The following is a 25,378-nucleotide window of genomic DNA, read 5'->3' as shown; positions in this document are numbered from 1 at the left end:
TGCCCTTGGACGGGATATTTTTCAGTTTTCTGACACTCTGACGCGAGACAGCGAATTAATTAGTTTCCCGTACATGACGTCATAACAGAAAGACATTCAGATTTTTCGAAATTTCAAAAATGGCGCCATTTTTGACGAAATTTTTTGGCCATTTTTTTTTATCCCGCCCATTGTATTCTGTTTCAATTCCTTCTTTGTTCCTATTTATACATCCAAAAATCTTTTTCATCATTCTTATTTTGTTTCACATTTTATCTTCTCTATCTTTTTCAATCTCTAAAAACATCAAAGTTTTCAGTTCTTTCTCTCTCTAAAAGTTTTATGTTCTTATTTATCTCCTTCATCTCTTTCAATCGATTTATTTATTTCTTCATCACTTTCAATCTCTAAAAACATCAAAGTTTTCAGTTCCTTCTCTCTTTATGTTTTATGTTCTTATTTATCTTCTTCATCTCTTTCAATCGATTTATTTATTTCTTCATCTCTATCTTTTTTTTAATTTATTTTGTTTCCAGATCTTTCCAGATTTATACATCCAAGATCTTCTTCATCATTCTTATTTTGTTTCACATTTTGGAAATATTTGGTTTAAAGTTGACAAGTACATCAAAAGATCTTCTTCATCATTTTGTTTCACGTTTTGGAAAGATTTGTTTCACATTCTAATTTTGTTTCACATTTTGGAAAGATTTGGTTACAAAAAAAAAGAAATTGGTTTAAAGTTGACCAGTACACAGAACAATTCCCGGTACACAAGAAAATTTCCACTACAAAAATGTCTAGTACAGAACCAAATTTCTAGTAAACAAAACAATTTCCAGTACACAAGAAAATTCCCCAGTATAAAAATGTCTAGTACATAACCAGATTCCCAGTAAACTGAACAATTTACGGTACACAAGATAATTTCCAGAAAACAAGAAAATTTTCCAGTACAAAAATGTCTAGTACATAACCAAATTTCCAGTAACCAAAACAATTTTCAGTACACAAGAAAATTTCCTAGTATAAAAATGTCTATTACATAACCAGATTCCCAGTAAACTGAACAATTTCCGGTGCACAAGACAATTTCCAGAAAACAAGAAAATTTCCCAGTACAAAAATGTCTAGTGCATAACCTAATTCCGAGTACACAGAATATACGAAAACAAATCAATGGAAAATTATCAAAAATGAGGAAAATTTAATTTTAAAGAGATAAGAAATAAATCTGGAAAAAAGAAGAAAATTTGTTGAGATTGGAGAGAGAAATTTGTTAAGATTAGAGAGAGAAATATGTGTGGAAGAAAATTAAAAAAGAAATAAATATGAAAAAAAAATGAAAATGGCAAGTTGGTAATTCTGTAATGGCAATTCTGTAATTTTGTGGGAAAGTACAAGGTTTAATGTCAGTGCGTCAGACTATTTTTCAAAAATTTTCGTGTTTTCCGGAAATTTTTCGGTGGCAATGTTGTAAATATGTGGGGAGTACACTGTCTGACAGCCTGGTGTGTCAGCTAGTTTTTCAGAAATTTTCGCTTTTCTGGGAAACTTTTTTATGGCAATTTCGTAAATTTCGAAAAGAATAAGGACTTTCCGGACATTTCATCCCTTGGTCTGACGCATTGGACCTGCTTTACAATTTTGTGTGAGTTTGGGTTGGGCTCTTATTTTGGGCCCAATCTTGGATCTTTCATCCATTCCCTCTCCAAAGAATGGGCTGAAAATAGGGAGGGGTAGCCCCTCAGAATATGAGGACCCAGTAACCACTAGCTTTGGGACTAGGTCATGGACCAGTTGTGGGGGGTCCTAAATTAAAGGAGAGGTGACGTGGCAGGTAAGTGGTATAATTAAAGAAGGTAGGGAAATCTGGGTAAGGGTACAACCTCGTGTGCTCACGCAATTGGGTCCAGTAGCCAGCCTAAATGGTCAAATCCGTCTCTTTAATCCTCCCTCCTTCAGCATTAACCTCATTTCATGAGGGACGTGGCCCAACCTTTATATCCCCCCCACACCCACCTAAACTCACGCCCCCTTTTACTCTTTTCCTTATACCAACACTTTATTTTTCACAAAAAAAAATGTCAACCAAAACAACCCCCTCTTAAATTTATAAAATATTTTCCTCATAACATATATAGTTTGCACCAAAAATAGATAAACACACGATAATATGCTATTTCAACAAAAAATTAAAAAAAAATTGAGCTTGGATATAAATAAAGTAGTTAGGACTTTAGGTCAGTAACAAGTTAGCAATTATCGTGCTTATAACATTGTATCGATGTATCAATGCTTTTGTAGTAAGCGTGGAAGTCAATATAAACGAAAAATCATTTTTAGAGGCCTAAACAAACAGAAATTTGAATATTCATGCATACAATAAATCTCTCCTTGGGTCAACAATCTCTCTCTCTCTCTCTATAGATCATACCCTCACTCTCTCCCTCCACCAATGGCATTACTCAACTCCTCCAATTCCGGCAACTACCTCTTTCTTTTTAAACCACCCACCCACCACTACCTCTTCTATGTTCCTTCTATAACTACCTCCAACTGTTCTCTCTCTCTCTCTCTTTGTACTAGAGTGGATTGTTATTATATACTAGTAACCCCCCTAAACTAAACAAACATTAGGACGTACTATCATCTATGCAGATTCTGATTGTCAGAGATAATTACACACATAATATGGAGAAGAAGAAGAAGAAGAAAATCAGTCTACTCTGTGAGGAAGATAATTATTGGCTTATTAATTCTTCTCCCACTTTCCCTAACTACTATTCTACTACTACTACTACTATAATGGGTTCATCATCATTCTACAACACCACCTCCAAAGAAGACTCCAAGAACTCTTTCATGGTTTTCTTACAGAAAGAACTCCATCTCATGCCCATAAACATTAATCATCTTCACTCACCATTCTTCCAAGCTTCTAGAGTCAGAGCTATATTATGGTTTCTCAAGGTAAATAACTAACACCAACTGTTCATAAGTACTATATGTTACTATCATGCATCTTGATACAAGTTTTTTCACATTTCTTATTTCTTTTTTATTAGTCTCAACGACGATTGAATCTGTCCATAGATACAGTTTTCCGTGCTTCGAGTTACTTCGATCGATTTGTCTCTATCAACAACGATAATGTAAGCATTATTTCATGATTACAGTTTGGGTTCCATTTAAGATTTGGTTTCAGTTTGTTGCTATTAAACTACTAAAAGAATTTGCAGATGAAATGGGAAGCCGCATTCATGGAGCTACTTGCTGTTGTATGTTTATATATTGCGGCAAAGTTTGGTGAAGTCTCTATCCCTACTTTATATGAACTCCAGGTGCATTATCATCTTCCTAGAAAAGTTTGTTTCAGATTATAACGTCATGAAGATATGGATTTCAGTTAATCTAATGGGTTTTGTGTACTATGTTTACCATTATAAATTAAGATGGAGGATCTGAACAATTCATTTGAAGTGAGTAGAATTCAAGAGATGGAACTTACTGTATTGAAGGCATTGGAGTGGAGAGTCGGCTGTGTTACGAGTTACTCTTATCTGGAGTTGTTGATCCACCAACTTGATTCTTCTCTTCGATACGATTATCACCAATGCACCATAAGTTCTCGAGTCACCGAGTTGCTCCTGTGCACTCTACTAGGTAATATTACTATAATATCTGAATCATTTACTATGTATTATATTGTTTCGTATCTTTATAAGTCATAAGTGGGTTTTGGGGTTCGTACTTTGTAATGGATCGTGCTATCTTTTTAAGATAAATAGTAAAAGAAAATTCTGACCCACCAAAAGTACGGCTCTGAAAAGCGAGCCCTACCAACGAACTGTGTCATACCATGCCAAATTGCAACACTAGCCATTTAAAACGGCAAATGGCCTTGATGTGTCGCGCGGGGCTTGATATGACCTACACTGGGTTTGTTGGAAACTTGCAACTGCATACTTGATAATAAGATAGAATCACAATTCAATACCCATTCCTTTATAGATGCTAACTATATGAAACCAAAAAACAACAGATTCAAAGTTCACCGAGTTCCGGCCATCCACAATCACACTAGCAGCACTCAGATGCAGTCTAGAGGAAATATTTCCATCAAAACTTGAAGCATATCTCTCTGATATCACCAGTTTCATCCCGCAAGATCAAATGGTAATGGCTTCAATTATTTTTAATGCATTCATATCAAAGACAATATATTTACATACTTATGACATGATCTATTTATGACTCAGGGGGAAGTTGTCAACTGTTATAATATTATGGAAGAACATGTAGCTGATCCAAATTACACTTTAATAGCTCGTGGGAGCTCTTACTTACCTTCTAGTCCTGTAACTGTTATGGCAATGGAGGTAACTGATACATACAATTCTCATGTTGGTCTCTATAACTTAATCAAGGTATCTGATCCAATATCAAACTCAAAAAAGAGAAAGAGGGAAGACAATCAAGATTGATCTTGGACTGAACGACCATTCATCTCATTGTTGTTATTGATATATTTGCAAATGTTGATTTGTTTATAAATGATAAATGTAAGTTTTCATCAATCAAAATTGTAAAACAACTGAGCAAGAGATAGATTCACATTCAAATTGGAACATGCATCTAAATTATAATAAAACTTCAAATCTTAAAGCTTTCTGTGATTTGTTTATCTATATTTATGGGTAGACGCAAAAATTGCTCGGTATACATTTAAGAAGATTGAGAGAGTTAGTCGTTCTGTATGTACAAGTAAATACAAAAAAAGGCACTCCCCGGATGAGAAAACTAGAAGAGATAAAGAGTACACCTGTTTGATGTCCATTAGATAAGAAATCCAGCTTTAGTGCCTACAGATGACTTCATCCTCGACTAAGAGTCGGGTTTTAATTATCCAGACATTTCTATCACGTCAGTGCTATACCGATGAACAGGTAAACCTGTAAAAATGGATGCACCGTTTTCGTTGTTAACTTCTACCCAGCTACAACCTGGTAGTTTTTTCCGAACTCCTCTTTCAAACATAAGTTCGCGAACACCAGCTGAGTCAACCCAATTACCTCCCTCCGCCAGAACACTAGATAGCAATACATATGTAGCAGGATCATCTGGGCACAGTTCAAGTAGTCGTTTTGCAGAACGTATAGCAATATCTTTATTTCCGTGAACTCGACAAGCACTGAGAAGAGATTTATAGACAGAGGGTCCAGGCTTAATTACCATACTATTGATGAAAGCCTCTGCTTCGTTAAGGCGCCCTGCTCGCCCGAAAAGATCAACCATGCAAGCATAGTGTTCTAATCTTGGGTTTTCGATAGAATCATTAGTTGTCATCAAGTTAAAATATTGGACCCCAATCTCAATAAAACCTCCATGGCTGCAAGCAGTAAGTACAGAAAGGAAGGTAGTATGATCTGGTTTAATCCCCAGTTCTCTCATTCTTTCAAACAACTCTATAGCCTCTTTACCATATCCATGGTGTGCCCATCCTGATAAAAGAGAATTCCATGAAACTAAATCAGGTTCTTTAATTGAACAAAAAACTTGCTTGGAATCAGCAATCGAACCACATCTTGCATACATGGAGACAAGCCCATTTTGAACATACACATTGGAAGCATAGCCAGATTTAAAAACTAGAGCATGAGCTTGCTTTCCTTTATCCATATCAGAAAGAATACCAATTGCTCTAAGTACATTGGTCAATGTAAAGAAGTCGATACCTATAGACGCCTGCCTCATTCTAGTGAAGCATTCGAGAGCCTCATTAGCATTACCCAGATGAGAAAAACCAGCAATGACAGAATTCCAAAAGATTTGATCATCAGTTGAAATTATCGAACACATTTTGCGAAAATCCTCTAAGCTTCCACATTCTGAATACATAGTCATAAGAGTAACAACCAAATACATATCTGACTCTAGACCTTCTCGAATTACCTGGCCGTGAACTTGCTTGCCACAATTCAAATAACTTGGAGTAGAAAATGAACTTAGTACACTATTATAAGTTACCTTGTTTAGTTTAACACCCAATGGTCTCATTTCCTTCACTAAAGCCATTGCCTCATCAGGTTGCCCATTCTGGGCATACCCAGATACCATAGCAGACCAAGTAATCACATTTCTTTCCCCCATTTCATCAAAAAACTTTCTTGAGTCGTCAATACGGGAGCACTTAGAGTACATATCAACTAATGACGTACCAACAACAACATTAGAGCACATCCCACTTTTCAAACTACGACCGTGAACTTGAACCCCAAGTTCTCCTTCATCTAACTGTGAGCAAGAAACAAGTATGGCCGAAAGGGTGAATTGGGTTGGAAAAGTACCAACCTCAAGCATATTAATAAACAAATCAATGGCTAAATTAGAATATTGAGAGTGACAATAACCAGAAATAAGGGAATTCCAAGTGACAACATTTCTTTCAGGCATTTCATCAAACAACTGATGTGCATTATAAACCATACTACACTTAGAGTAAAAATCAACAAGTGCAGTGGCGATATAAACATTACAGATGAACCCAAGCTTGATAATGGCGGAATGTACTTGCTTACCCAAAGAGAGAGAACCCATTCTCGCGCAAGCAGAGACAACTTTATTGAGAAAAAACGGGTTTCCTGAATCCGACCCATTAGATTTTTGTAACAAGGTAATCAGTTCCAAGTCGTCGTCATTCACAACAGAAGAAGAAGAAGAAGGAAACTGAGAATTGCAGGAAACCAAATCATTGGGTAGTGAAGAGAGATGGGTTGTAAAAGGATTGAAAGTAAGGAGGAGTAAACTGTTTCGAAGGTGACGAGTAGAGGTTTTGAAGAGATGGAAGAAGCAGAAGAGTTTCTTCTTTCCCAACAATACCATTTGATCTTCTTCTTCTTCGTTTTACTCTGACTGTGGAATCTAAACGGCTCCATGAGGAGGTGAACGTTAATGGCGGAAAATGGGTAGCAAAGGATGCCACATGTCATATAGACATGATGACCAAGTCGTCCTCTCAACTACACCTTGGAGTCTTGGACTCCCCCATTGGATCGACTTATTATTAGATTTATGGATCTCTTTATACTAAGAGGGTGTTTGATTTTTGCACTTAATGAGGGTGGGCCGGCAATTTTAGGCTGTTTATTTTTTCACCTAATAAGTGAATATTCAATTTTGCAAAAAAACTCTTCTACAATATTTGCAAACAAAAAAACTCATATACAATGTCTGACCCGTATAGCCACCACAAATTAATATCGGGTGGCATGACATGACAAGATTTAGAGAGAAAAAATTATTAAAAAATAATTCTATTTTTCTCCGGTTACATCACTAAACCGAGACTCGACTGAGAGATTAATTGGTTAGAGCGTTATTTTCCATTTTCTTAATCGTGAAATTGTGAAAATAAAATAAGATTCTTATATAAAATCTACCGTGTTTCTTACTTTTAAGGTACAAGGGTTTTATTAATTATTAGGGTTAATTCCGTTTTGGCCCCCGATTTGTGACCAACTGGCCGTTTTGGCCCCATAAGTGTCCGACAGTTCGTTTTGGCCCCAAAAATTTCCTATTTGGCCCCAAATTTTATCCAACCTCCCAATTCTACCCCGGTGGCATTTCTGTAATTTTTATTTTTTCTTTTTGTTTGTCCACCTCATCTAATCTCTCCTCCACCACACCACCTCCTCTCCACCTCACCCTTCTTCTCCGGCAGGATGTTGCCGGCCGGAATAAAAAATTTCGGCCGGCCACTTTAAAAAAAAAAAAAAAAAAATTTCTCTCTCTTCTTCTTCCTCTCTCTCTCTCTCTCTTCTTCCTCTCTCTTCTTCCTCCTTTCTCTCTCTTCTCTCTCCCTCCTCTTCTCTCTCCCTCCTCTCTTTATATCTCCCAATTTCCGGCGAAGGTAAACCTTCGCCGGAAATTTCTGGATCTGGGGTTTGAAACCCCAGATCCAGATCCTCTTCGTCTGGAATCCCAGACGAAGAGAGAGGAAGAAGAGAGAGGAAGAAGAGAGAGAGAGGAAGAAGAAGAGAGAGAATTTTTTTTTTTTTTTTTAAAAGTGGCCGCCCGGAATTTTTTATTCCGGCCGGCAACATCCTGCCGGAGAAGAAGGGTGAGGTGGAGAGGAGGTGGTGTGGTGGAGGAGTGATAAGATGAGGTGGATGACAAAGAAAGGTGTGATGTGGTTTTTTTTTGTTTTTAACCTTTTTCACAAATAATTCTGTTTTGGCCCCCGAGGATAATTTCGTCAAAAATTTAGCCCTTGGGGCTAAAACGAACTGCCGGACACTTATGGGGGCCAAAACGGCCAGTTGGTCACAAATCGGGGGCCAAAACGGAATTAACCCTAATTATTATTAGACTTGTAATTACTATAGGGTTATGACAAACACATTTTTATAAATTTCTCTAATAATTTTTTTTAAGTTGGTAACTTTCTGGATTTATTTTTTTTTTTTTTGCAAAATTGAATATTTTTGGGTCTTCAAATCAATTCAACAATGATATTTATTAGTTGATTATATTTGCGTATTACATATCAGTAATGACAACTTTGATGATACATAAACCTCTCACAGACTACAATTGACTTGAACGCTAGATTATAAGAATATAAGCACGCAGGTTGCTTTTCAGTATAGACTTCAACTCAGCGATGTCTTATACTTCCCTCTTCAGTTTAATACTATTTTATTAAACAAAAATACATCGATGTGATATATGTTGATTAAGAGTCACTTATATGTAATATTTTTTTTTAATTGCTACTTCTACGTACATAGAATAATAATACGTATTTCAAAAGTTGTTGAAGTTGTGATCAACTTCGAATTAGAACTGATTCGACAACTTAAATTACCTGTCAACATCTCTCATCGCACAAAATTGTAGTCGTTGATTATCACTTTTTATCGCCCAAAAGTTACACGAGATTTCTGTCTAAAGTCTGTCTAAAATTTTTTGTTCGTAGTAATAGAGTGAAATCACAAGTGAGAAATTTAGTAGCCGTCCGATTGTGATTATTTTGATTGTTGCTGGTAGCATTGAAGGTGCCTTGTTTATTTCTTCTCCTACAAGTAGTAGTAGAACTGCCGCTCCAACCTTCCTCCCTAGACCTTATCCCTTTGAGTTTTTTGGGTGAAAATGGCGTTCTGCGCTTCCGGGCAACTTCTAACCCCAACTCTTTATTCCCGGCGTAGAGTGTCCACCGTCGCCACCACTTCACCGCCTCCTCTACCTCGATCCTCCACCGCCGCCACCACTTCACTTCCTCCTCTAACTCGATCTTCCACCCCCTCCACCACTTCACCGTCTCCTCTATCTCGATCCTCCACCACCAAATGTAAATCCTCCTCCTCCTCCTCCCCCTCTCAATCGAAACGCTTAACCTACTCCCCCAAAACCCTCTCCGCCATCACTAAAACCCTTGGTTTCACCGCCGCTACTGGTCTTCTCTACCACCTTTCCTTCTCTTCTTCCCCGTCTACAACTCATGGCTCTGGTAATGGTGGCTTCCCCGGCGGAGGAAATAATGGCGGAGGTGGCGGTGGAAATTGGAACAACGGTGGTGGTGGTGGTGGTGACGGTGGAGGTTTCTGGTCTAGATTCTTGTCTTCGTCAGCTAATGCCAAGGAAGAAGAATCCCCTGCTCAAGAATGGGATTCTCACGGTCTTCCTGCTAACATTGTTGTTCAACTAAACAAACTAAGTGGATTCAAAAGGTACAAAATTTCTGAAATTCTTTTCTTCGACCGACGTCGATGGGCGACTGTGGGTACCGAAGATTCATTCTTTGAGATGGTTACACTTCAACCAAGTGGTATTTACACGAAAGCTCATCTTCAAAAAGAACTGGAAACCCTAGCTACTTGTGGAATGTTTGAAAAGGTTGACCTAGAGGGGAAAACTAAACCTGATGGAACAATTGGAATCACCATTTCATTCACTGAAAGTACTTGGCAATCTGCTGATTCATTTCAGTGTATCAATGTTGGGTTATTGCCACAATCAAAACCGATCGAAATGGATGCTGATATGACTGATAAGGAGAAAATGGAGTACTTCAGGAACCAAGAGAAGGATTATAGAAGGAGAATTCAAAAAGCAAGGCCATGTTTGTTGCCACTCCCAGTTCACAAAGAGGTTTTACAGATGTTGAGAGAGCAAGGGAAGGTTAGTGCAAGATTGTTACAGAAAATTAGAGATAGGGTTCAGAAATGGTACCATGATGAAGGTTATGCTTGTGCCCAAGTTGTGAATTTCGGAAATTTGAACACAAAAGAAGTTGTTTGTGAGGTTGTTGAAGGAGATATAACACAATTAGCTATACAGTTTCAAGATAAACTTGGAAATGTTTGTGAAGGGAATACTCAGATGGCCATCATTAGGAGAGAATTGCCCAAACAGGTATTACTTTCTGATTCAATTTATTAGACTCATGTTGTTAGTTGTATGAGTTATGATCATCATATCTGATTTTTGTTTGTTTGGTTTGAACAGCTTAGACAAGGTCATATTTTTAACATAGAAGCTGGAAAACAAGCTCTGAGAAACATCAATTCGCTTGCTTTGTTTTCTAATATCGAAGTTAACCCTCGCCCGGATGAGAAGAACGATGGAGGGATCATAGTTGAGATCAAACTTAAAGAACTTGAGCAAAAGTCGGCTGAAGTTAGTACAGAATGGAGTATTGTTCCAGGACCTCAAGGTCGACCTACCCTGGTATGTATGTTAATCAATTTGGTGTTGGATTTTTAATGACATAAAGTATCAGTACCATTTATTTATCTTTTTAATAATCGTGGGTATGTATGAATGTTCCCTTTTCAGGCCTCAATCCAGCCTTCTGGCACTGTAACAATCGAGCATCGAAATATCAAAGGTCTTAACAGATCCGTAATTGGTTCAATAACAACCAACAACTTCCTTGATCCTCAGGTAGTATTCACATTACTATTTTGCCTCTAAACTGGATTAGTTACTACCGATTTGTTATATTAATAGGACTTAAGAACATGTCTATTAGCATACTAAGTGTAACGTTTTGGTTCAGGATGACCTATCTTTCAAATTTGAGTATGTACATCCATATCTCGATGGGGTGTACAATCCTCGTAATCGCACCTTCCGAACAAGCTGCTTCAATAGTCGTAAACTGAGTCCAGTTTTCACAGGTGGACCTGGGGTGGATGAAGTTCCACCTATATGGGTTGATCGGGCCGGTGTCAAAGCTAATATAACAGAGGTGGGTTTTTTGATGCTTCTTCTTCTATATACACCCTTCCTTTCAGATCTAATTAGCTTGTGTGCTCTTATCTGTTTGATATGCACTTTGCAGAACTTTACCCGCCAGAGCAAGTTCACTTATGGATTGGTTATGGAGAAAATCACAGCACGAGATGAGAGCAGTAACATTTCTTCACATGGTCAGAGGCAGTTGCCCAGCGGAGGAATCAGTGCAGATGGACCTCCGACTACACTTAGTGGCACTGGTGTTGACCAATTAGCGTTTGCACAGGCAAATATTACGCGTGACAACACCAAGTTTGTTAACGGAACGATTGTTGGTGAAAGGGACGTATTTCAGGTGAACTTTATATGCTTGAGTTTTAATGCTACAAGTTATGGTTAAGATTACCTTTTGGTGGCTTGAGCCTGCTCCTCTTTATTCCCCTAGGAATTGTCTATTTGAGTACGGCTGGAATATTACAAGTCTCTTTATAATTGGCATAAAAGACCTTTGGTAGATTTTATTTGATATTATTTCTGTCGCACGAGGATCTTATAGTTACATATTTATGAGCTGCCTCTATGACGACTTATTGTAAGTCAAGTCATGAGCCACCTTACATCATGGAGTTGGTGACCCATCTGGTTCAAGTAGAAACACACTTGATTCTGAAAGTGACAGATAATAAATGGAAGCTGGAGAGCTTTGAAGATATTATATCTTTAATCATAATAATTTCCTTTCATATCTTTTTGTCTCTTAATATCCAAATCCACCAAATGATGCGCTTTCACCAATAATATGTATATTCATTTGAATTTGCAGCTGGACCAGGGTCTAGGAATCGGCAGTCAATTCCCATTCTTTAATCGTCACCAATTAACATTCACCCGCTTCATCCAGTTAAAGAAGGTCGAAGAAGGTGCTGGTAAGCCACCACCTCCTGTTCTCGTCCTTCACAGTCACTATGGTGGTTGTGTCGGAGATCTCCCAAGTTACGATGCTTTTACTCTTGGCGGACCCTACTCTGTTAGAGGTTACAACATGGGCGAGCTAGGTGCTTGCAGAAACATCCTCGAGGTAAGAAATAATGTCAAGCTTATAATAGTTGTGTAAACTTTAGATGATGTTTAAATCATCCATGTCTTATTTCATGGTGAACTTCATCAAGTTGAAAATGAGGTTTCTTTCTTGTTGGTCTTGGTTAGAAAGACATTTCAATATTTTATTAGGCTTGGTTTCCGAATGCAAACTATGTGCAAACCTTTTGGTAGTGTTCACCAAAACCAGCTTTGTCACTTTCGGCACTGTTCGTGGTATTGTACTAAAAACTAGGAAATACTAATCATGAGGTACAAATTTGTGCAGCTTGCAGCGGAGCTCAGGATACCTGTAAGGAACACACATGTGTACGTATTTGCAGAACATGGGAATGATTTAGGAAGCTCGAAAGATCTGAAGGGTAACCCAACAGAGTTCTATCGACGAGCAGGACAAGGATCTTCATACGGTGCTGGTGTCAAGTTGGGTCTTGTTCGAGCAGAGTATGCTGTCGATCATAATGCTGGAACTGGCGCTGTATTCTTACGATTTGGGGAAAGATTCTAAACCCGATCCTTCCCAATCTGATAGATGATATTTCCAAAGATTTTGTTTGAGGTTTGTTTCTTCTAGTATAGCTGGGAAGAGCTTTTTGGATTAAGATGTTAGTTTGTCTTATTAAAAATTCAGACAATTCCTTTTTCTTGTGTCTAGTGTTGAATATTGTGAACTCTTTCTTGCTTGAGTTGGAGATAATCTAAGAACTTATATTAGTATTAGGTTGTGTTTGTTTTTTTTTTTTTGTCTGAATCTGAATTGGCTGAATCTGAATTGGCTGAACTGAAATGGCTGAATCTGAATTGGCTGAATAATTTTACGAGTTAGCATGTTTGTTTTTTCATCTGAAATATTATGTCTGAATTGAATTTTTTACATTTATACCCTTATAGTAAAAGAACAATTACTTCCAAATCTTTCAACAAAAAAAATCCAAATCTTTCAACAAAAAAAAAATCTGAATGTGTGTTAATTTAACACTATTTGACATTAGAGCTCTGACAAAGCGTTTCATCAAGTTCTAAGTGTTTCAATAAACATCTTTACGGGGATATAAATCAGGCTCTAACTTCTGCCAGTACAATTTGAAAGAAAGAACACCAAATATAATGCGGACGAATGCATTTTTACTGACCAGACATGGGCTTCGATTGTTGTGGCTGCCCATCCATCAAAGTTAACTGTCTTTTGAGCTTGCCAATTTGATTTTGTATCTAATAAGGGAGAAATAGTAAAAGAATATCAAAGACCAATAATGTGGAGTCTCATATTGTTTTTCGACCTAACTTGAATCAAACAATGAAGAATGATTCGTTCTTACCTTTTGCCGAGTTGCTGCAAGTTTTAATAGTTCATCTGCTTCCGAAAAGTGAAGGAACCATTGGTTTAGCGGATGGTCCTTTGTGTCGCCTCTCTTCTTTTCATTCATACCCTCAATTGGTCCTATGATTAAATTGAAAACAAATTTATCTCCAAAGAAAACTGAAAATGAAACTAAAAGAAGTTCGAATGAACAATCCACAAAAGGAAAGCTCACCCGGAGGAGGCAAGCTAATACTAGCCGGTAGTCTGGGAACAGAAACTGCAGGATGATTCTGTACACGAGCAAAGAACGCCTCTGAAGGATCACAAAAAACAATCTCATCATAAGATTCTACAACCACTGGCTTCTTGGTTGACTGTGGACCAGCCGAGTCATCCTCCGGATATAACTTCAAATGGTGATATCTGTATATTACGAAATCAACATTAGCCCTAAATTGAGTATCAAATTTCTCTCTTTATTTGTTTTTATGGATTAAGAGAGTTCCACTAAGAAGATAAAACAATTATAGGTCACATATATAAACTTACTCGTTCGCCTTTTTACCAAGCCAGAATGAAATAGTTCCATAAACTATTGGAACACTAATTTCAACATCTTTGAGTTTCTTGTTTGAACTCTACACACAAAAAAAAACCCTAATTAGAAAAGGGTAATCTCAAAAGTAGGGTTTTGATCAGTTAGTATACAGAAATTGTGAGTTAGGGTTTCATGCATAAAACATTGGAAGGAATGAGTAAGAAGTGAAGAAAAAGAAAAATTGAACCTTTTTCTCGTTATCGTCAGTAGCTTTAGGACCTTTAGAACGATGTGATTTTGGGGCGGATCCACTTCCGTCTGACTGATCACCACCGCCGTGTCTCTTTGAAGATCTTCATCTCCATCTGAATCAAACATAATAAGGGAACTTCAATTTCTATATAACAAAAAGGACAAGGGAAGCAAGCTTGAACATCTTCATCTCCATCTGAATCAACCATTATCAAATGGTTTTCTGTTTTAAAATCAAAAACACATTCTCATATGAATAACAGGAAAAATTCAAACATCATCTTAAATCAAAACCCTACTTCTACCAAACCTTAGATACCCATTAAGTCATACAAGATCTCTAAATGAAACCAACTAATCAATTCATACAAGTTTGGGTAATTGAATCAAAATCTTAGATACCCATTACTTCAATTAAACTAAAAACCCCTAATTCTAACTAACCCTCAAAACAACAACAACAACAAGAATTTAAAAACAGAAAAGATCTAAACTTTAGCAAAATTCATGAAAACAAAAAATTACTACTATGAAATTTCAAGGAATTTAAAGGAGAATGAAATTTGGGTACCAGAGTGAAGCCTTGAAGTATGCATAGTAGTAAAGTAGTTGTTGGATGAATCAAAAAAGGATAGGAAACAAAACTGAACTACAATTTTTATTTCCTGATCTCGGATTTGAAGATCCTTTCGTAATATGTCAAAACTTACCACAATTTGAGGGTTTCATTAACCAAAGAATCGGGAAAGATAAAACCAGTATACATATATCGGAAAAAATAGAAATCGAACGAAATCAAATAACATAGAAGTTAAAACCATACCAGTTTGGAGTTGAAAGAGAGTCGAGATCAGAGGAGTTCCTCACAACTAGGTCTCCAGTGCTGCTCGATTTAATGGAGTTTCTCACAGAGGGTTTAAGAGAGAGAAAGTGCGTGTGTGTGTGTTTTAGAGAGAGAGAGAGGGAGGAGGGAGGGAAAGCATAAGGAATGGAACTCAGCTGGAACCCTAGGGTTTTCTGAGTGAAGAAGCCGAGAAGAGAAGAGAAAAAACTCGATTGTTTTGATTTCTAATCTTTTTTAAGAGGGTTAAGTTCGTCATTTTACTCATTTCAGATTGTGTCCTTCATTTTCAGACTTGTTTTGAAGTCTGAAAATATATGGACTTATTTCAGCCGAATTCAGACTTTGGGACTATTCAGACGTCAATTCAGATTTTGTGAAAAAAAAAACAAACGTCTGAAATCTGAATTGGAGACCAATTCAGATTTCAGATCTGAAATTTTGAAAAAACAAACACAACCTTAGTTTGATCTTTATAAATGATTCTTTGAGCAATGATAGCATGTTTTAAGTTATACACAACTTCACACTCAGGGCGGCCCAGATCCAAATCAGCCAAAGTGGCTGCTTTGGGCCCAAACTACTCGAGGGCTTCTTCTTTGGAGTCCTATGCACTTGTGCTGTTTCAAGCAGTTTTATGATCATTTTCTTTATCTATACATAAAGTGGCCTCTATTCTTGACTTGACTTTGAGCCTCAAAAATACTTGAGCTGGTCCTATGCTTGGGCCGGCCCTATTCATACTCCATATTCATACTTTCGACCTTTCCTTCCATAACCAATGTGGGATAGATCCAACACAACCTGTTCAGCCGGAGTCTCATGCACCTCTGAAGTCTTGTCGTCCAAAATTTTGATATTTGATTAGTTTTTTCATCTTTTAGTGATAGAAAAGTCATTGTCATCATTCAAAATTTCAAACTTAGTTTTAGTATGAAAATGTAACAAAGTTTGTGACCCACTTCATTTTTTAAAGAAAAGAATATGGTGCTCTTAGTTACTGTAAACCTCATCACATGCATAAAGAAAAGGGCACAGAGAGATAGAGAAGAAACTTCAAAAGAAAGCAAGGGATCCACAGAGAAAGGAAAAAAGAAAAAAGCAAAAGTTGGGATGGGGAGTGTGCCGTTTGAATCCTTGCTTACTTTCTTCGGTTTCTAGCAGTTATTATGACATCTCAAAACCACCTTCTCAATCTTCTCTCACCATTACCAACATCACAAGTTCTCTCTCTTTTCGAAGGTTCTCATCGAAGGAACAATGCCGATGTTCTCTCATCTCTTTTTCCTCGTACTCTCCATCTTGTTCTCTTTCTCCTTCACAGGTATCAATTAACTCTCTTCTCTTTCTTCTTCTTATAAAGAAAACTAAACACTTTCTAAAACTCTCTAATGGTTTTGTTGTGCAGATGGGACTCAACTGATACTAGTTAACAACTGCAAAGAGAGCATTTGGCCCGGAATCCTCGGAAGTGCAGGCCATCCATCTCCTCAAGATGGTGGATTCCATCTCAATGGTAATGAACAGATAGTCCTTGATGTACCAGATAGATGGTCAGGGAGAATTTGGGGTAGACAAGGTTGTTGCTTCGACGGAAATGGTAAAGGTTCTTGTGCAACCGGTGATTGCGCGGGTTTACTACGTTGTCAAGGTACTGGCGGTAAACCACCAGCAACCATAGTGGAAATGACGCTTGGGACGGCTACTTCGCCCCTTCACTATTATGATGTGAGTTTGGTTGATGGATTCAACCTTCCTGTTTCAATGGTGCCTGTGGGTGGGGGAGTCGGATGTGGGATTGCCGAGTGTGAAGTCGATTTAAACGTTTGTTGTCCTTCGGCGTTAGAAGTGAAGCAAGGGAATAAGGTAGTTGGGTGTAAAAGTGCTTGCCTTGCTGCAAAATCTGCAAGATATTGTTGTACCGGTGAGTTTGCTACTCCACAAACTTGCAAACCCACAGTTTTCGCCAAGCTCTTTAAGGCTATCTGCCCACGGGCTTATAGTTACGCCTACGATGACTCTTCTAGCCTCCGGACTTGTAGAGCGCCTCGGTATGTTATTACATTTTGTCCTCCGAAATAAGCTAGGGACGAGAGATTTGCAAATATGCACATTTTGATGTTTTAGAGATCTAGTTTTTTCCGTAAGTTCTTAATCGTACTTTGTAATTTAGCTTCTTCTTGTTCCACATATGGATACTGAAGATCTGTCTTTTCGCCTTGGCGATTTTATCTTTTTAGTTATTTTGGCGAAAATTAAATGATAAAGTAGCCGAGACCATTAATATTAACATGTACAACAAAATGGAGTACAAAACATTATCGTAAATTTCAAATTTCATACCATTAAATTAGAGAGGGGAGATAGACCAGTAGACTTGTGTGGCATTAATATTAGGGTTACTTTGGGTACGAGAGAGTGCAAAGTAAACTGAAAAAAATATTTAGTTTGACAATGGCCTCACTTTCCTATACCTGCTACATAAATACTCCTATCTGTTCTTCCTTGTTACAAGACCAAATTAGTCTTTTACCAACTCAGATCACTTTCAACAATCGATCTGCTCATAGAGTGCGTGCAAAAAACATTATTGGTTTACCAAAACTGGTAAAAACGAAAAATGCATTCAGGGTGTTCGATGGAAGTCCTGAACTAATAATACCCACATCCACCAAAAATGGCTATTCAATAAGTGTGGGCGGTGAAAAATCCGACCTGGGTACGATTGAGAAAGGTAATTTGACAAATACAAACCCTACCCAGAATGCTTTCAAGTCTCTAGGAACGCCTGGAGTTTCAGATTTACCAGACAGACTTTCTGTAATTAGTAATTTAAGTGAGTGTAGTTCTGTGGGAAGTCTACTTCTTGGTAAAAGCTATCATGGGTTATCTATTAAAATTGGGTTTGATCATGATAAATTTGTGAGGACTAGCTTAGTTAGTATGTATTCGAAGTGTGGTGACATTGAAAATGCTAGTAAAATGTTTGAAGGATCCGAAAACTTGGATGATGTTATTTCATGGAATAGCTTGATGTCAGGCTATTCAAGTAATGGGATGTTTGATGAAGCTTTAAAACTCTGTATGCAAGTTTTTAGTAGTGGAATTAGAACCAATCATTACACGTTTTCGATTGGGTTTAGTGTTTGCGGAGCCATTAAAGCAGTCAGAGAAGGAAAACAACTTCATACCCATTCTGTAAAAATGCAGTATTTCACGTATACCGCAGTTGGGAATTCATTGATAACAATGTATAGCAAGTTTGGGATGATGGATGAGGTTGAGGTTTTGTTTAAGGATCTTCCTGAGAGAAATTTGATATCATGGACTGCAGTTATAACTGGATTTCATCAGCACAAATTCTTCCACAAGGCTCTGGAACATTTCAACTCTATGAGACGGAACGGTGTAGAACCGAACGAGCACACATTTGCAATAGCCCTGGCATCTTGTGGTGGTATTCGGTATTCTAATTATGGGAAAATGGTTCATGCTCAAACCGTTAAAAATGGTATGGTTTCAGGTGTTTTTGTCGGGACTGCGCTTTTAGACATGTACTCGGAAACTGAACAGATGGATGAGGCAGAGAGACAGTTTGAAGAGATGGGTAGCTCGGTTTCTGATGTTTCGTGGAATGCGTTAGTAGCAGGGTACGTCCAAAATGGCAGGAGAGAGAAGGCAATGGAAACCTTTGATAGAATGGTTCAGAATGATATATTGTTTGATGAATTCACCTATTCAAACATTTTGAAAGTTTGTTGCTCCTTACCATCTCTGTCAAGTGGTGAACAAATACATGCTCGGGTAATAAAATTTAACTGCGAATCAAATGAGCACGTGGGAAGCTCGTTAATAGAAATGTACACGAAAGGGGGCAGTCTATCAGATGCAGAACAAGTTTTCCGTCTGATGCCAAACCGAGATGTTATTTCATGGAACTCCATGATCAAAGCTTACTCACAGAATGGGTATCCAAAGAAGGCTATATCCCTGTTCAGAAAGATGATTGAAGAAGGAATGAAACCAACAAGTTCCACTTTCATTGCTGTGCTATCTGCTTGTAGTCATTCAGGCTTGGTTGAAGAAGGGCTAGAGCATTTCGGATCGATGATTCGAGATTATAACATTACTCCCGAGGAGACACATTTTAGCTGTATGGTAGATATACTGAGTCGAGCTGGCCAGCTCGAAGTTGCCAAAGATTTTATAACAAATTCGCCTATAAAACCCAAAGCTTCAACATGGAGGCCATTACTTGCCGCTTGCCGCTCCCAAAAGAACTTAAAACTGGCAGAATTTGTAGCTAAACGTATAATGGAGATCGAACCAAATGATCCAACAGTTTATATTACCCTATCAAACATGTATGCAGAAGCAGAAAGGTGGGATGAAGTTGAGAAAGTTAGGAAGCTAATGAAACAGAAAGGGGTGAAGAAAGAACCAGGTTGTAGCTGGATAGAAGTGAACAATAAGATATACAAGTTCTACTCAAGAGACATGAAACAAACTGAAATGGCGAATATATACGGAAAATTGAAGGATTTAGTGAAGCAAATTAAAGAGATAGGATATATCCCTGATACAAGTTTTGTTCTACATCAAGGTATAGGAGTTTCAAAAGAAGAACAAGTTTTATATCATAGTGAAAAGCTTGCAGTTTGCTTTGGCCTTCTAAACTTATCAAAAAGCAACGGGCGACCGATCAGAGTATTTAAAAATCTTCGGGTATGCCAAGACTGTCATTCCGCGATGAAGTACATTTCAAGTCTAACCAAGAGAGATATAGTTTTAAAAGATAATTATCGATTTCATTATTTCAAACAAGGGTTATGCTCTTGTGGTGATTACTGGTAATATTGTTGCTAAAAGAATGTCGCGAACTTTATAAATGTTTTGTATATATGGGTTGGATATAGTATATTGTAAGATCGAAAATATTCAAATTATGGAGTACTCTTTTTTTTTTTTTTTTTTATAACTTACATAAGCGACCCTATCCACTGAGAGACCAGAGTTCGAGTCTTACTGTTTTAATAAAAAATGCGGGTTATTCACTCAGGAGCATCACTTTTTAGATACTCCCACCGAAAAATCTTCCTCGGTAATCGCACATTTCAATCTAGTTCTGATTCTTATGCTAGTTATATTGAGATATGTGGTCGTGATCGATTATTGGAGTCAGGTAAAATACTCCATGGTTACCTTATCACCACAGGATTGCTATCAAATTACATCCTTTCCAAGCTCATATCTTTTTATACACAATGTGGGAAAATGTCAGATGCTCGGAAGGTGTTCGATGAAATTCCCAGGAGCAACTTACGTCGATGGGTCGTCTTGGTTGGGGCTTACTCCCGCCAAGGATTTTATCAAGAAATTTTAAATATCTTTGGGGAGATGAGAAGAGAAGGAGTTAGACTTAACCAGTACATTATCCCTAGTATTCTGAAAGCTTGTGGAAATCTTTCCAACATACAAAATGGAGAGAGATTACATTGTGTAGTTCTTCGTTCGGCTTTGTTTGATCCTGATAACTTTATTAATTGTTCATTGATTGATATGTACTCAAAATGTGGTAGATTGGATACTGCGCGTAATGTGTTCGAAAGGATGCTTGAAAAAGATTTGGTGGCTTGGAATTCAATTGTCTCTGGTTATTGTCAATATGGGTTTGCAGGAGAAGCATTTAATTTAGTGGAGAAGATGAAGATTATGAGGGTAAAGCCCAATTTATTAACATGGAATGCATTACTTGCGGGTTTTTCGAAAGTGGGTGATTCCGAAATGGCTTTGAAACTTCTTGAGAAGATGAAGATAGATGGGTTTGAACCTGATACTGTTTCTTGGACATCAGTTATATCTGGGTTTGTTCAAAACTTTCATACTAGTGAGGCCTTTGAAACATTTAAACAGATGATGGATTCAGGTGTTAGGCCAAGTTCTTTCACAATCAGTAGTATCTTACCTGCATGCGCATCAATGGCAGATTCGAAACGTGGAAAAGAGATTCATGGTTATTCGTTGGTTATTGGAGTAGGAGACGACGTATTTGTGAGTAGCTCTCTTGTTGATATGTATGCCAAGTGTGGTTTTATATATGAAGCTATTAAGATATTTAACGACATGGATCGAAAAAATACGGTTACTTGGAACTCAATGATCTTCGGATATGCGAATCATGGGTACTGCAATGAAGCAATTGAGCTTTTCGATCAGATGTTAATGAACAAGAAAGTGAAACCAAATCACTTGACTTTCACAGCAGCTTTAACAGCTTGTAGTCATGCGGGTATGATCGAGTTTGGACAAAGTTTGTTCCATTTGATGCAAGAAGAGTATAGGATCGAACCAAGGTTGGAGCATTATGCATCCATGGTGGATATTTTAGGTAGAGCTGGGAGGATTATTGAGGCTTATGATTTTATTAAGGCGATGCCTGTCGATCCTGATTTGTTTGTGTGGGGAGCATTGTTAGGAGCATGTAGAAATCATGGTAATATTGAATTGGCAGAGATAGCAGCTAAGAATCTGCAAGAACTCGAGCCTGAGAATGCAGGGACATGCTTGTTGATGTCAAGTTTATATGCGGGTGCTGGAAGTTGGGCAGATGCTGAAAGATCAAAGAAGTTGATGAAAAAGAGGAAGTTGAGAAAAAATCCGGGATTCAGTTGGATTCAGAGTCTGTAAGTGAAGATGCTCTCTGATACGAACAAGTTCATCTCGAACGGGCAAAGCCTCTGCCAGACTGCCACTGAATTTACATCAAAAGTTCTGGTACGAATTGACTGTCAACTTTACAAGCCGAAAGTTTGTGAATTAACAATGCTGATATACGAACTTGTTTAAATTATCAAATAAATCTAAGTAACTAGATCATCAAAAGTTAAAGTCATTTTATGCTTCATCTTACATTTCATGAATTTAAAGAAATCAACCCTTAACAGGTTAAGAAAGCTGAAGCTAACCTCACCTTTAAACAGCCCTCGTGGAAGTCGAAGATTTCATTTTTCGCCATTAGTAGCACGAGAATAAGATAACATCGGGCCAAATTTATTACTTGACCAATCTCTCTGATTGTCCCTCATCAACATGTTGTAAGGATGGAAATTGAGTGCACTCGAATAAGTTGCATTGCTTAGATTTCCAGAAGACATTCCCATATGCCCATGACCCATACCAAGTATGGGCATCGGAAAAAATGGCACCCCTGCATATGATGGTGGTGGTGATGTTGGTAACGGAAGTGATGGTGGTGGTATATTCCCACTGCCACCTCCGGTGGTGGACTCACGGAGGCTCTTGGGGACAGGGGTTGATGCAAAAAGATGATCATCTTTTGAGGATGGACCTTCATTAGACATTCTCTTGAGGTAAAGTCTATACTTTTGCAGATGACTAGCCACATTCTCTCTTGTTAATCCGTCTACATTCATCATTTGCATAATTGTCTTTGGCACAGCGTTCTTTATTCCCAAATGAGCCACGACATCGACGAATCTCTTGTGAAGCTGAGGAGTCCAAACTAATCTAGGTCGTTTCGATGTCCGGGTAGACTGTTCATCATTACAAGAATTCTCTATATGTAAGGATAATTCAGTTTCCTCATCATTCGTCTCAATTTTTCGAATCTTTCGTGATTCCGATCCATCTTTTGAAGGAGTTCCTGGTTCATGATAATCATCTCTTTCAACCATTAATCCCCTATCTTCATCTAAACAAGGAAATAACTTCAGATTATTGGAAGAACAGAGAGGATGAAGATGAAAACGATGATTCATTCGACAAATACTCGATAATGTTTCTTGAGATGCACGATTGACATCGATTATACTTCGAGATGGTTGGGTTTCTATATTAAAAGCAGAGGCTAGTTCTTGTGAGATCAAATTCTGTGATAATGGAATCAGATCGTCGGCATCTGGTAATCCATCTTCCCATTCAATTACTCTTTCTTCATTATCATCAACCTCTTCAATATCATTCATTTTTACTTCTTCTCCCATCTCAAATTCAAATCACAATTTCAAAATTCTGAAAAAGAAACAGAGGAAATAAAAATCAAATCTTTATGGCTCAAAACTCCCAGGAATCTAAAATTCATGGAAAGATGAGAAGAAATTAGGGTTTGAAAAAATTGGGATTGTAGTGAGAAGATTAAAATTCATGGGTGGTGGTGGTGGTGAAGATTGGAGAGATATCCCAAGATTTAATTTTTCAACATTTTCTATGGTGGTGATCTTTAAACCAATTGGAAAAGGAGAAAGAAAAGGGAAGAAAAAGTGCAATATCTGATTTCTGTAGTTTCCCACGTGGACGACTAATATAGGTACTTTAGATTTTTTTTAGGGTTTCAAGATCTTTCGTACACCCTTTTTGGATCTTGTTGGGGGTGAATTAGGAATTTCAAATGCCCAAGTTGCATTTTGTTTATGGATTTGTTTAATTAGGTTAGAGAAAGTCGCCACTAGTACTAAATTCTACCTTAAAACATGGAATAAAATATTAAGACCCGATAAATACGAAATAGATTAGATTATATTGGAGACTCTTTCTTACATCATTTGTTTATGTTACAATATTTTCTTGAGTAAAATTCAATAATATAGTCAGTTTTAGTTGATGTTACGTGATGCAAAAAAATATGATAAATATTGGGTGACAGCTAATCTAATAGCTCTTCTTTTCAAGTTGGAGAGAAAAATAATCTATTATATAAAACAGAAGGGAAAACGATGACTGGGACAAACATCCTTTTCTAATAAAGGATATTGTCTAGAAACCCTTCTCAAAATTTAAAATATAGTCCTTCGTAGAAATAAAATTACCTATTTAAACAACAATAATTTTTTCCTTCTTAGAAATAAAAATTCTAATGTAAGAAAAAAAAGAAACAAAATAAATTTCAAGGGTTAAAAAAAAAAAATCTCTCTCTCAATAAAATAATAACTAATTTAAGAGAAAATATACAAAAAAAAATAATAACTAATTAAAATCTCTCTCTCAATAAAATAATAACTAATTAAAATCTCTCTCAAACAAATGTCCGTGCCCTAGGGCACGGGATATACGCTAGTATTGAAAATAATAGAAAAGGGTGAAAATAGTATGTGGAGATAATATTAGATATTGATATCAATTTTCCTCATTTTGTTGGGGAAGTGCTAAGCACTGCCTAGCCAAATCTCCTTCTAGTCATTTGTGTTTATGGGTCAGTAAGAAAATGACCTAATTTGAGTTCGCCTAATATATTTTTCTTTTTTGTCGAAATGTGTTCGCCTAATATTTAAGGCCAGCGCTTTGGGAAAAGCTAAATAGTTTCCGGGGTGTTAGAATTTATATCAAAATATTTATAATTTCCGTCAGAGATTCTACTGAAAATCGAATACCTAAAGGATTTTAGAATTTATGTCAAAATAATCAACTATTTGGGCAATCAAATTTTGACGTTTACCATTATTTATTATAGGCCAGAAGTCATGTTTTGACATTGCCACAACCTTATTAATTTTTTTTTTTTTTGATGAGAGACAACCTTATTAATTAGGGTGTGGTAACAATTTATATCAAACAATACCCTCTCCGTGAAAAAGGATTTGGTAGAAAAGTTAGAAAATGAAAAAGGTAATACTACTTTTTTGAATTCATGCATGCTTTAATCTTCTTTAACTCCCTGAACACATTCCAAATCTCATGTGTAAGACCTTACTTTAGTTTTTTTTTTTTTATTAAAACTAGAATTACATTTATAAGTGAATTGATCTACATCGTTACATAATATTCGATTGTTAATTCCTCTGAAAATTACATGAGAGTTACGTAAGTAAAGTTTGATGCTTTTAATTTGCATGGACGCATAAAGTTTGTTGTTTGAACTCATGCCTATTACAAGTATTTTTATAAACAGAAAAAAAATGAAATCTTTCTCTTCTTCGTATAAAGTGTTGATTTGTAAAAACTAAAATGAAATGGGTAAGTATGTTTCCCAAAAAATCTTCTAAATTTCACATCTTCCCTTAAAAATTTTGCACCCGGATAATTTTCTTATTTCCTGCAAATCAACCGTCAAAAATTATTTTCAACAAAACCGAGGAAAAAAATATATTAGAAATACTTAAAATTTTGGACA

The 25,378-nt window shown here is 37.0% G+C and overlaps 7 protein-coding genes and 1 pseudogene across 10 annotated transcripts; 5 read left to right on the top strand and 3 right to left on the bottom strand.

Annotated features, from left to right (window-relative positions):
* The first annotated feature begins 2,513 nt into the window (after nt 1-2,513).
* Nucleotides 2,514-4,653, top strand: LOC147546534 (putative cyclin-D7-1). Its single transcript, XM_086637198.1, has 6 exons — nt 2,514-2,952; nt 3,048-3,134; nt 3,222-3,323; nt 3,435-3,645; nt 4,025-4,158; nt 4,242-4,653. The coding sequence occupies exons 1-6, from the start codon at nt 2,635-2,637 to the stop codon at nt 4,464-4,466; spliced, it is 1,077 nt and encodes a 358-aa protein (XP_086493324.1). The 5' UTR covers nt 2,514-2,634; the 3' UTR covers nt 4,467-4,653.
* Nucleotides 3,016-7,036, bottom strand: LOC147546533 (pentatricopeptide repeat-containing protein At1g11290, chloroplastic-like). Of its 2 annotated transcripts, XM_086637197.1 has the most exons (3): nt 4,805-7,036; nt 3,491-3,638; nt 3,016-3,339 (listed from the first exon to the last, which is right to left on the bottom strand). In XM_086637197.1, exon 1 carries the CDS (start codon nt 6,862-6,864, stop codon nt 4,885-4,887), a length of 1,980 nt encoding a protein of 659 aa, XP_086493323.1. In that variant the 5' UTR covers nt 6,865-7,036; the 3' UTR covers nt 3,016-3,339; nt 3,491-3,638; nt 4,805-4,884. The 2 variants fall into 2 exon arrangements, with proteins under 2 accessions (XP_086493323.1, XP_086493321.1); XM_086637195.1 differs by lacking the exons at nt 3,016-3,339; nt 3,491-3,638 and having other exon boundaries at nt 4,650-5,483; nt 5,718-7,036.
* A 1,545-nt stretch (nt 7,037-8,581) lies between these two features.
* Nucleotides 8,582-13,038, top strand: TOC75-III (translocon at the outer envelope membrane of chloroplasts 75-III). The gene is made up of 7 exons (XM_086636348.1): nt 8,582-10,395; nt 10,489-10,710; nt 10,819-10,926; nt 11,042-11,233; nt 11,327-11,575; nt 12,044-12,298; nt 12,587-13,038. The coding sequence occupies exons 1-7, from the start codon at nt 9,133-9,135 to the stop codon at nt 12,824-12,826; spliced, it is 2,529 nt and encodes an 842-aa protein (XP_086492474.1). The 5' UTR covers nt 8,582-9,132; the 3' UTR covers nt 12,827-13,038.
* A 232-nt stretch (nt 13,039-13,270) lies between these two features.
* LOC147546531 (transcription initiation factor TFIID subunit 14b-like) lies at nt 13,271-14,514 on the bottom strand (the record flags this gene model as incomplete). The annotated part of the gene is made up of 5 exons (XM_086635918.1): nt 13,271-13,530; nt 13,638-13,759; nt 13,854-14,044; nt 14,171-14,259; nt 14,407-14,514. Coding segments are annotated over 5 exons (597 nt in total), but the record flags the coding sequence as incomplete, so codon positions are not given.
* A 1,749-nt stretch (nt 14,515-16,263) lies between these two features.
* LOC147546530 (Pathogenesis-related thaumatin superfamily protein) lies at nt 16,264-20,221 on the top strand. The gene is made up of 2 exons (XM_086636352.1): nt 16,264-16,576; nt 16,661-20,221. The coding sequence occupies exons 1-2, from the start codon at nt 16,513-16,515 to the stop codon at nt 17,332-17,334; spliced, it is 738 nt and encodes a 245-aa protein (XP_086492478.1). The 5' UTR covers nt 16,264-16,512; the 3' UTR covers nt 17,335-20,221.
* LOC147546529 (pentatricopeptide repeat-containing protein At2g03880, mitochondrial pseudogene) lies at nt 17,707-20,221 on the top strand (annotated as a pseudogene). Its single transcript, XR_015223688.1, has one exon. The product of XR_015223688.1 is annotated as a pentatricopeptide repeat-containing protein At2g03880, mitochondrial pseudogene (transcript).
* LOC147546527 (Tetratricopeptide repeat (TPR)-like superfamily protein) lies at nt 19,800-23,872 on the top strand. 2 transcript variants are annotated; one of them, XM_086636350.1, is made up of 3 exons: nt 20,255-22,026; nt 22,197-22,622; nt 22,712-23,872. In XM_086636350.1, exon 1 carries the CDS (start codon nt 20,293-20,295, stop codon nt 21,937-21,939), a length of 1,647 nt encoding a protein of 548 aa, XP_086492476.1. In that variant the 5' UTR covers nt 20,255-20,292; the 3' UTR covers nt 21,940-22,026; nt 22,197-22,622; nt 22,712-23,872. The 2 variants fall into 2 exon arrangements, with proteins under 2 accessions (XP_086492475.1, XP_086492476.1); XM_086636349.1 differs by having other exon boundaries at nt 19,800-22,026; nt 22,197-23,872.
* LOC147546528 (transcription factor BOA-like) lies at nt 22,082-23,255 on the bottom strand. Its single transcript, XM_086636351.1, has one exon. It carries the CDS (start codon nt 23,253-23,255, stop codon nt 22,254-22,256), a length of 1,002 nt encoding a protein of 333 aa, XP_086492477.1. The 3' UTR covers nt 22,082-22,253.
* Nucleotides 23,873-25,378: the final 1,506 nt, after the last annotated feature.

Source organism: Eschscholzia californica, unplaced genomic scaffold (genome assembly GCF_041429995.1).
Source record: "Eschscholzia californica isolate CP2 unplaced genomic scaffold, dmEscCali1.0.p SCAF_4, whole genome shotgun sequence".
Taxonomy (NCBI): Eukaryota; Viridiplantae; Streptophyta; class Magnoliopsida; order Ranunculales; family Papaveraceae; genus Eschscholzia; species Eschscholzia californica.
This window is presented reverse-complemented; position numbering and strand designations above follow the sequence as displayed.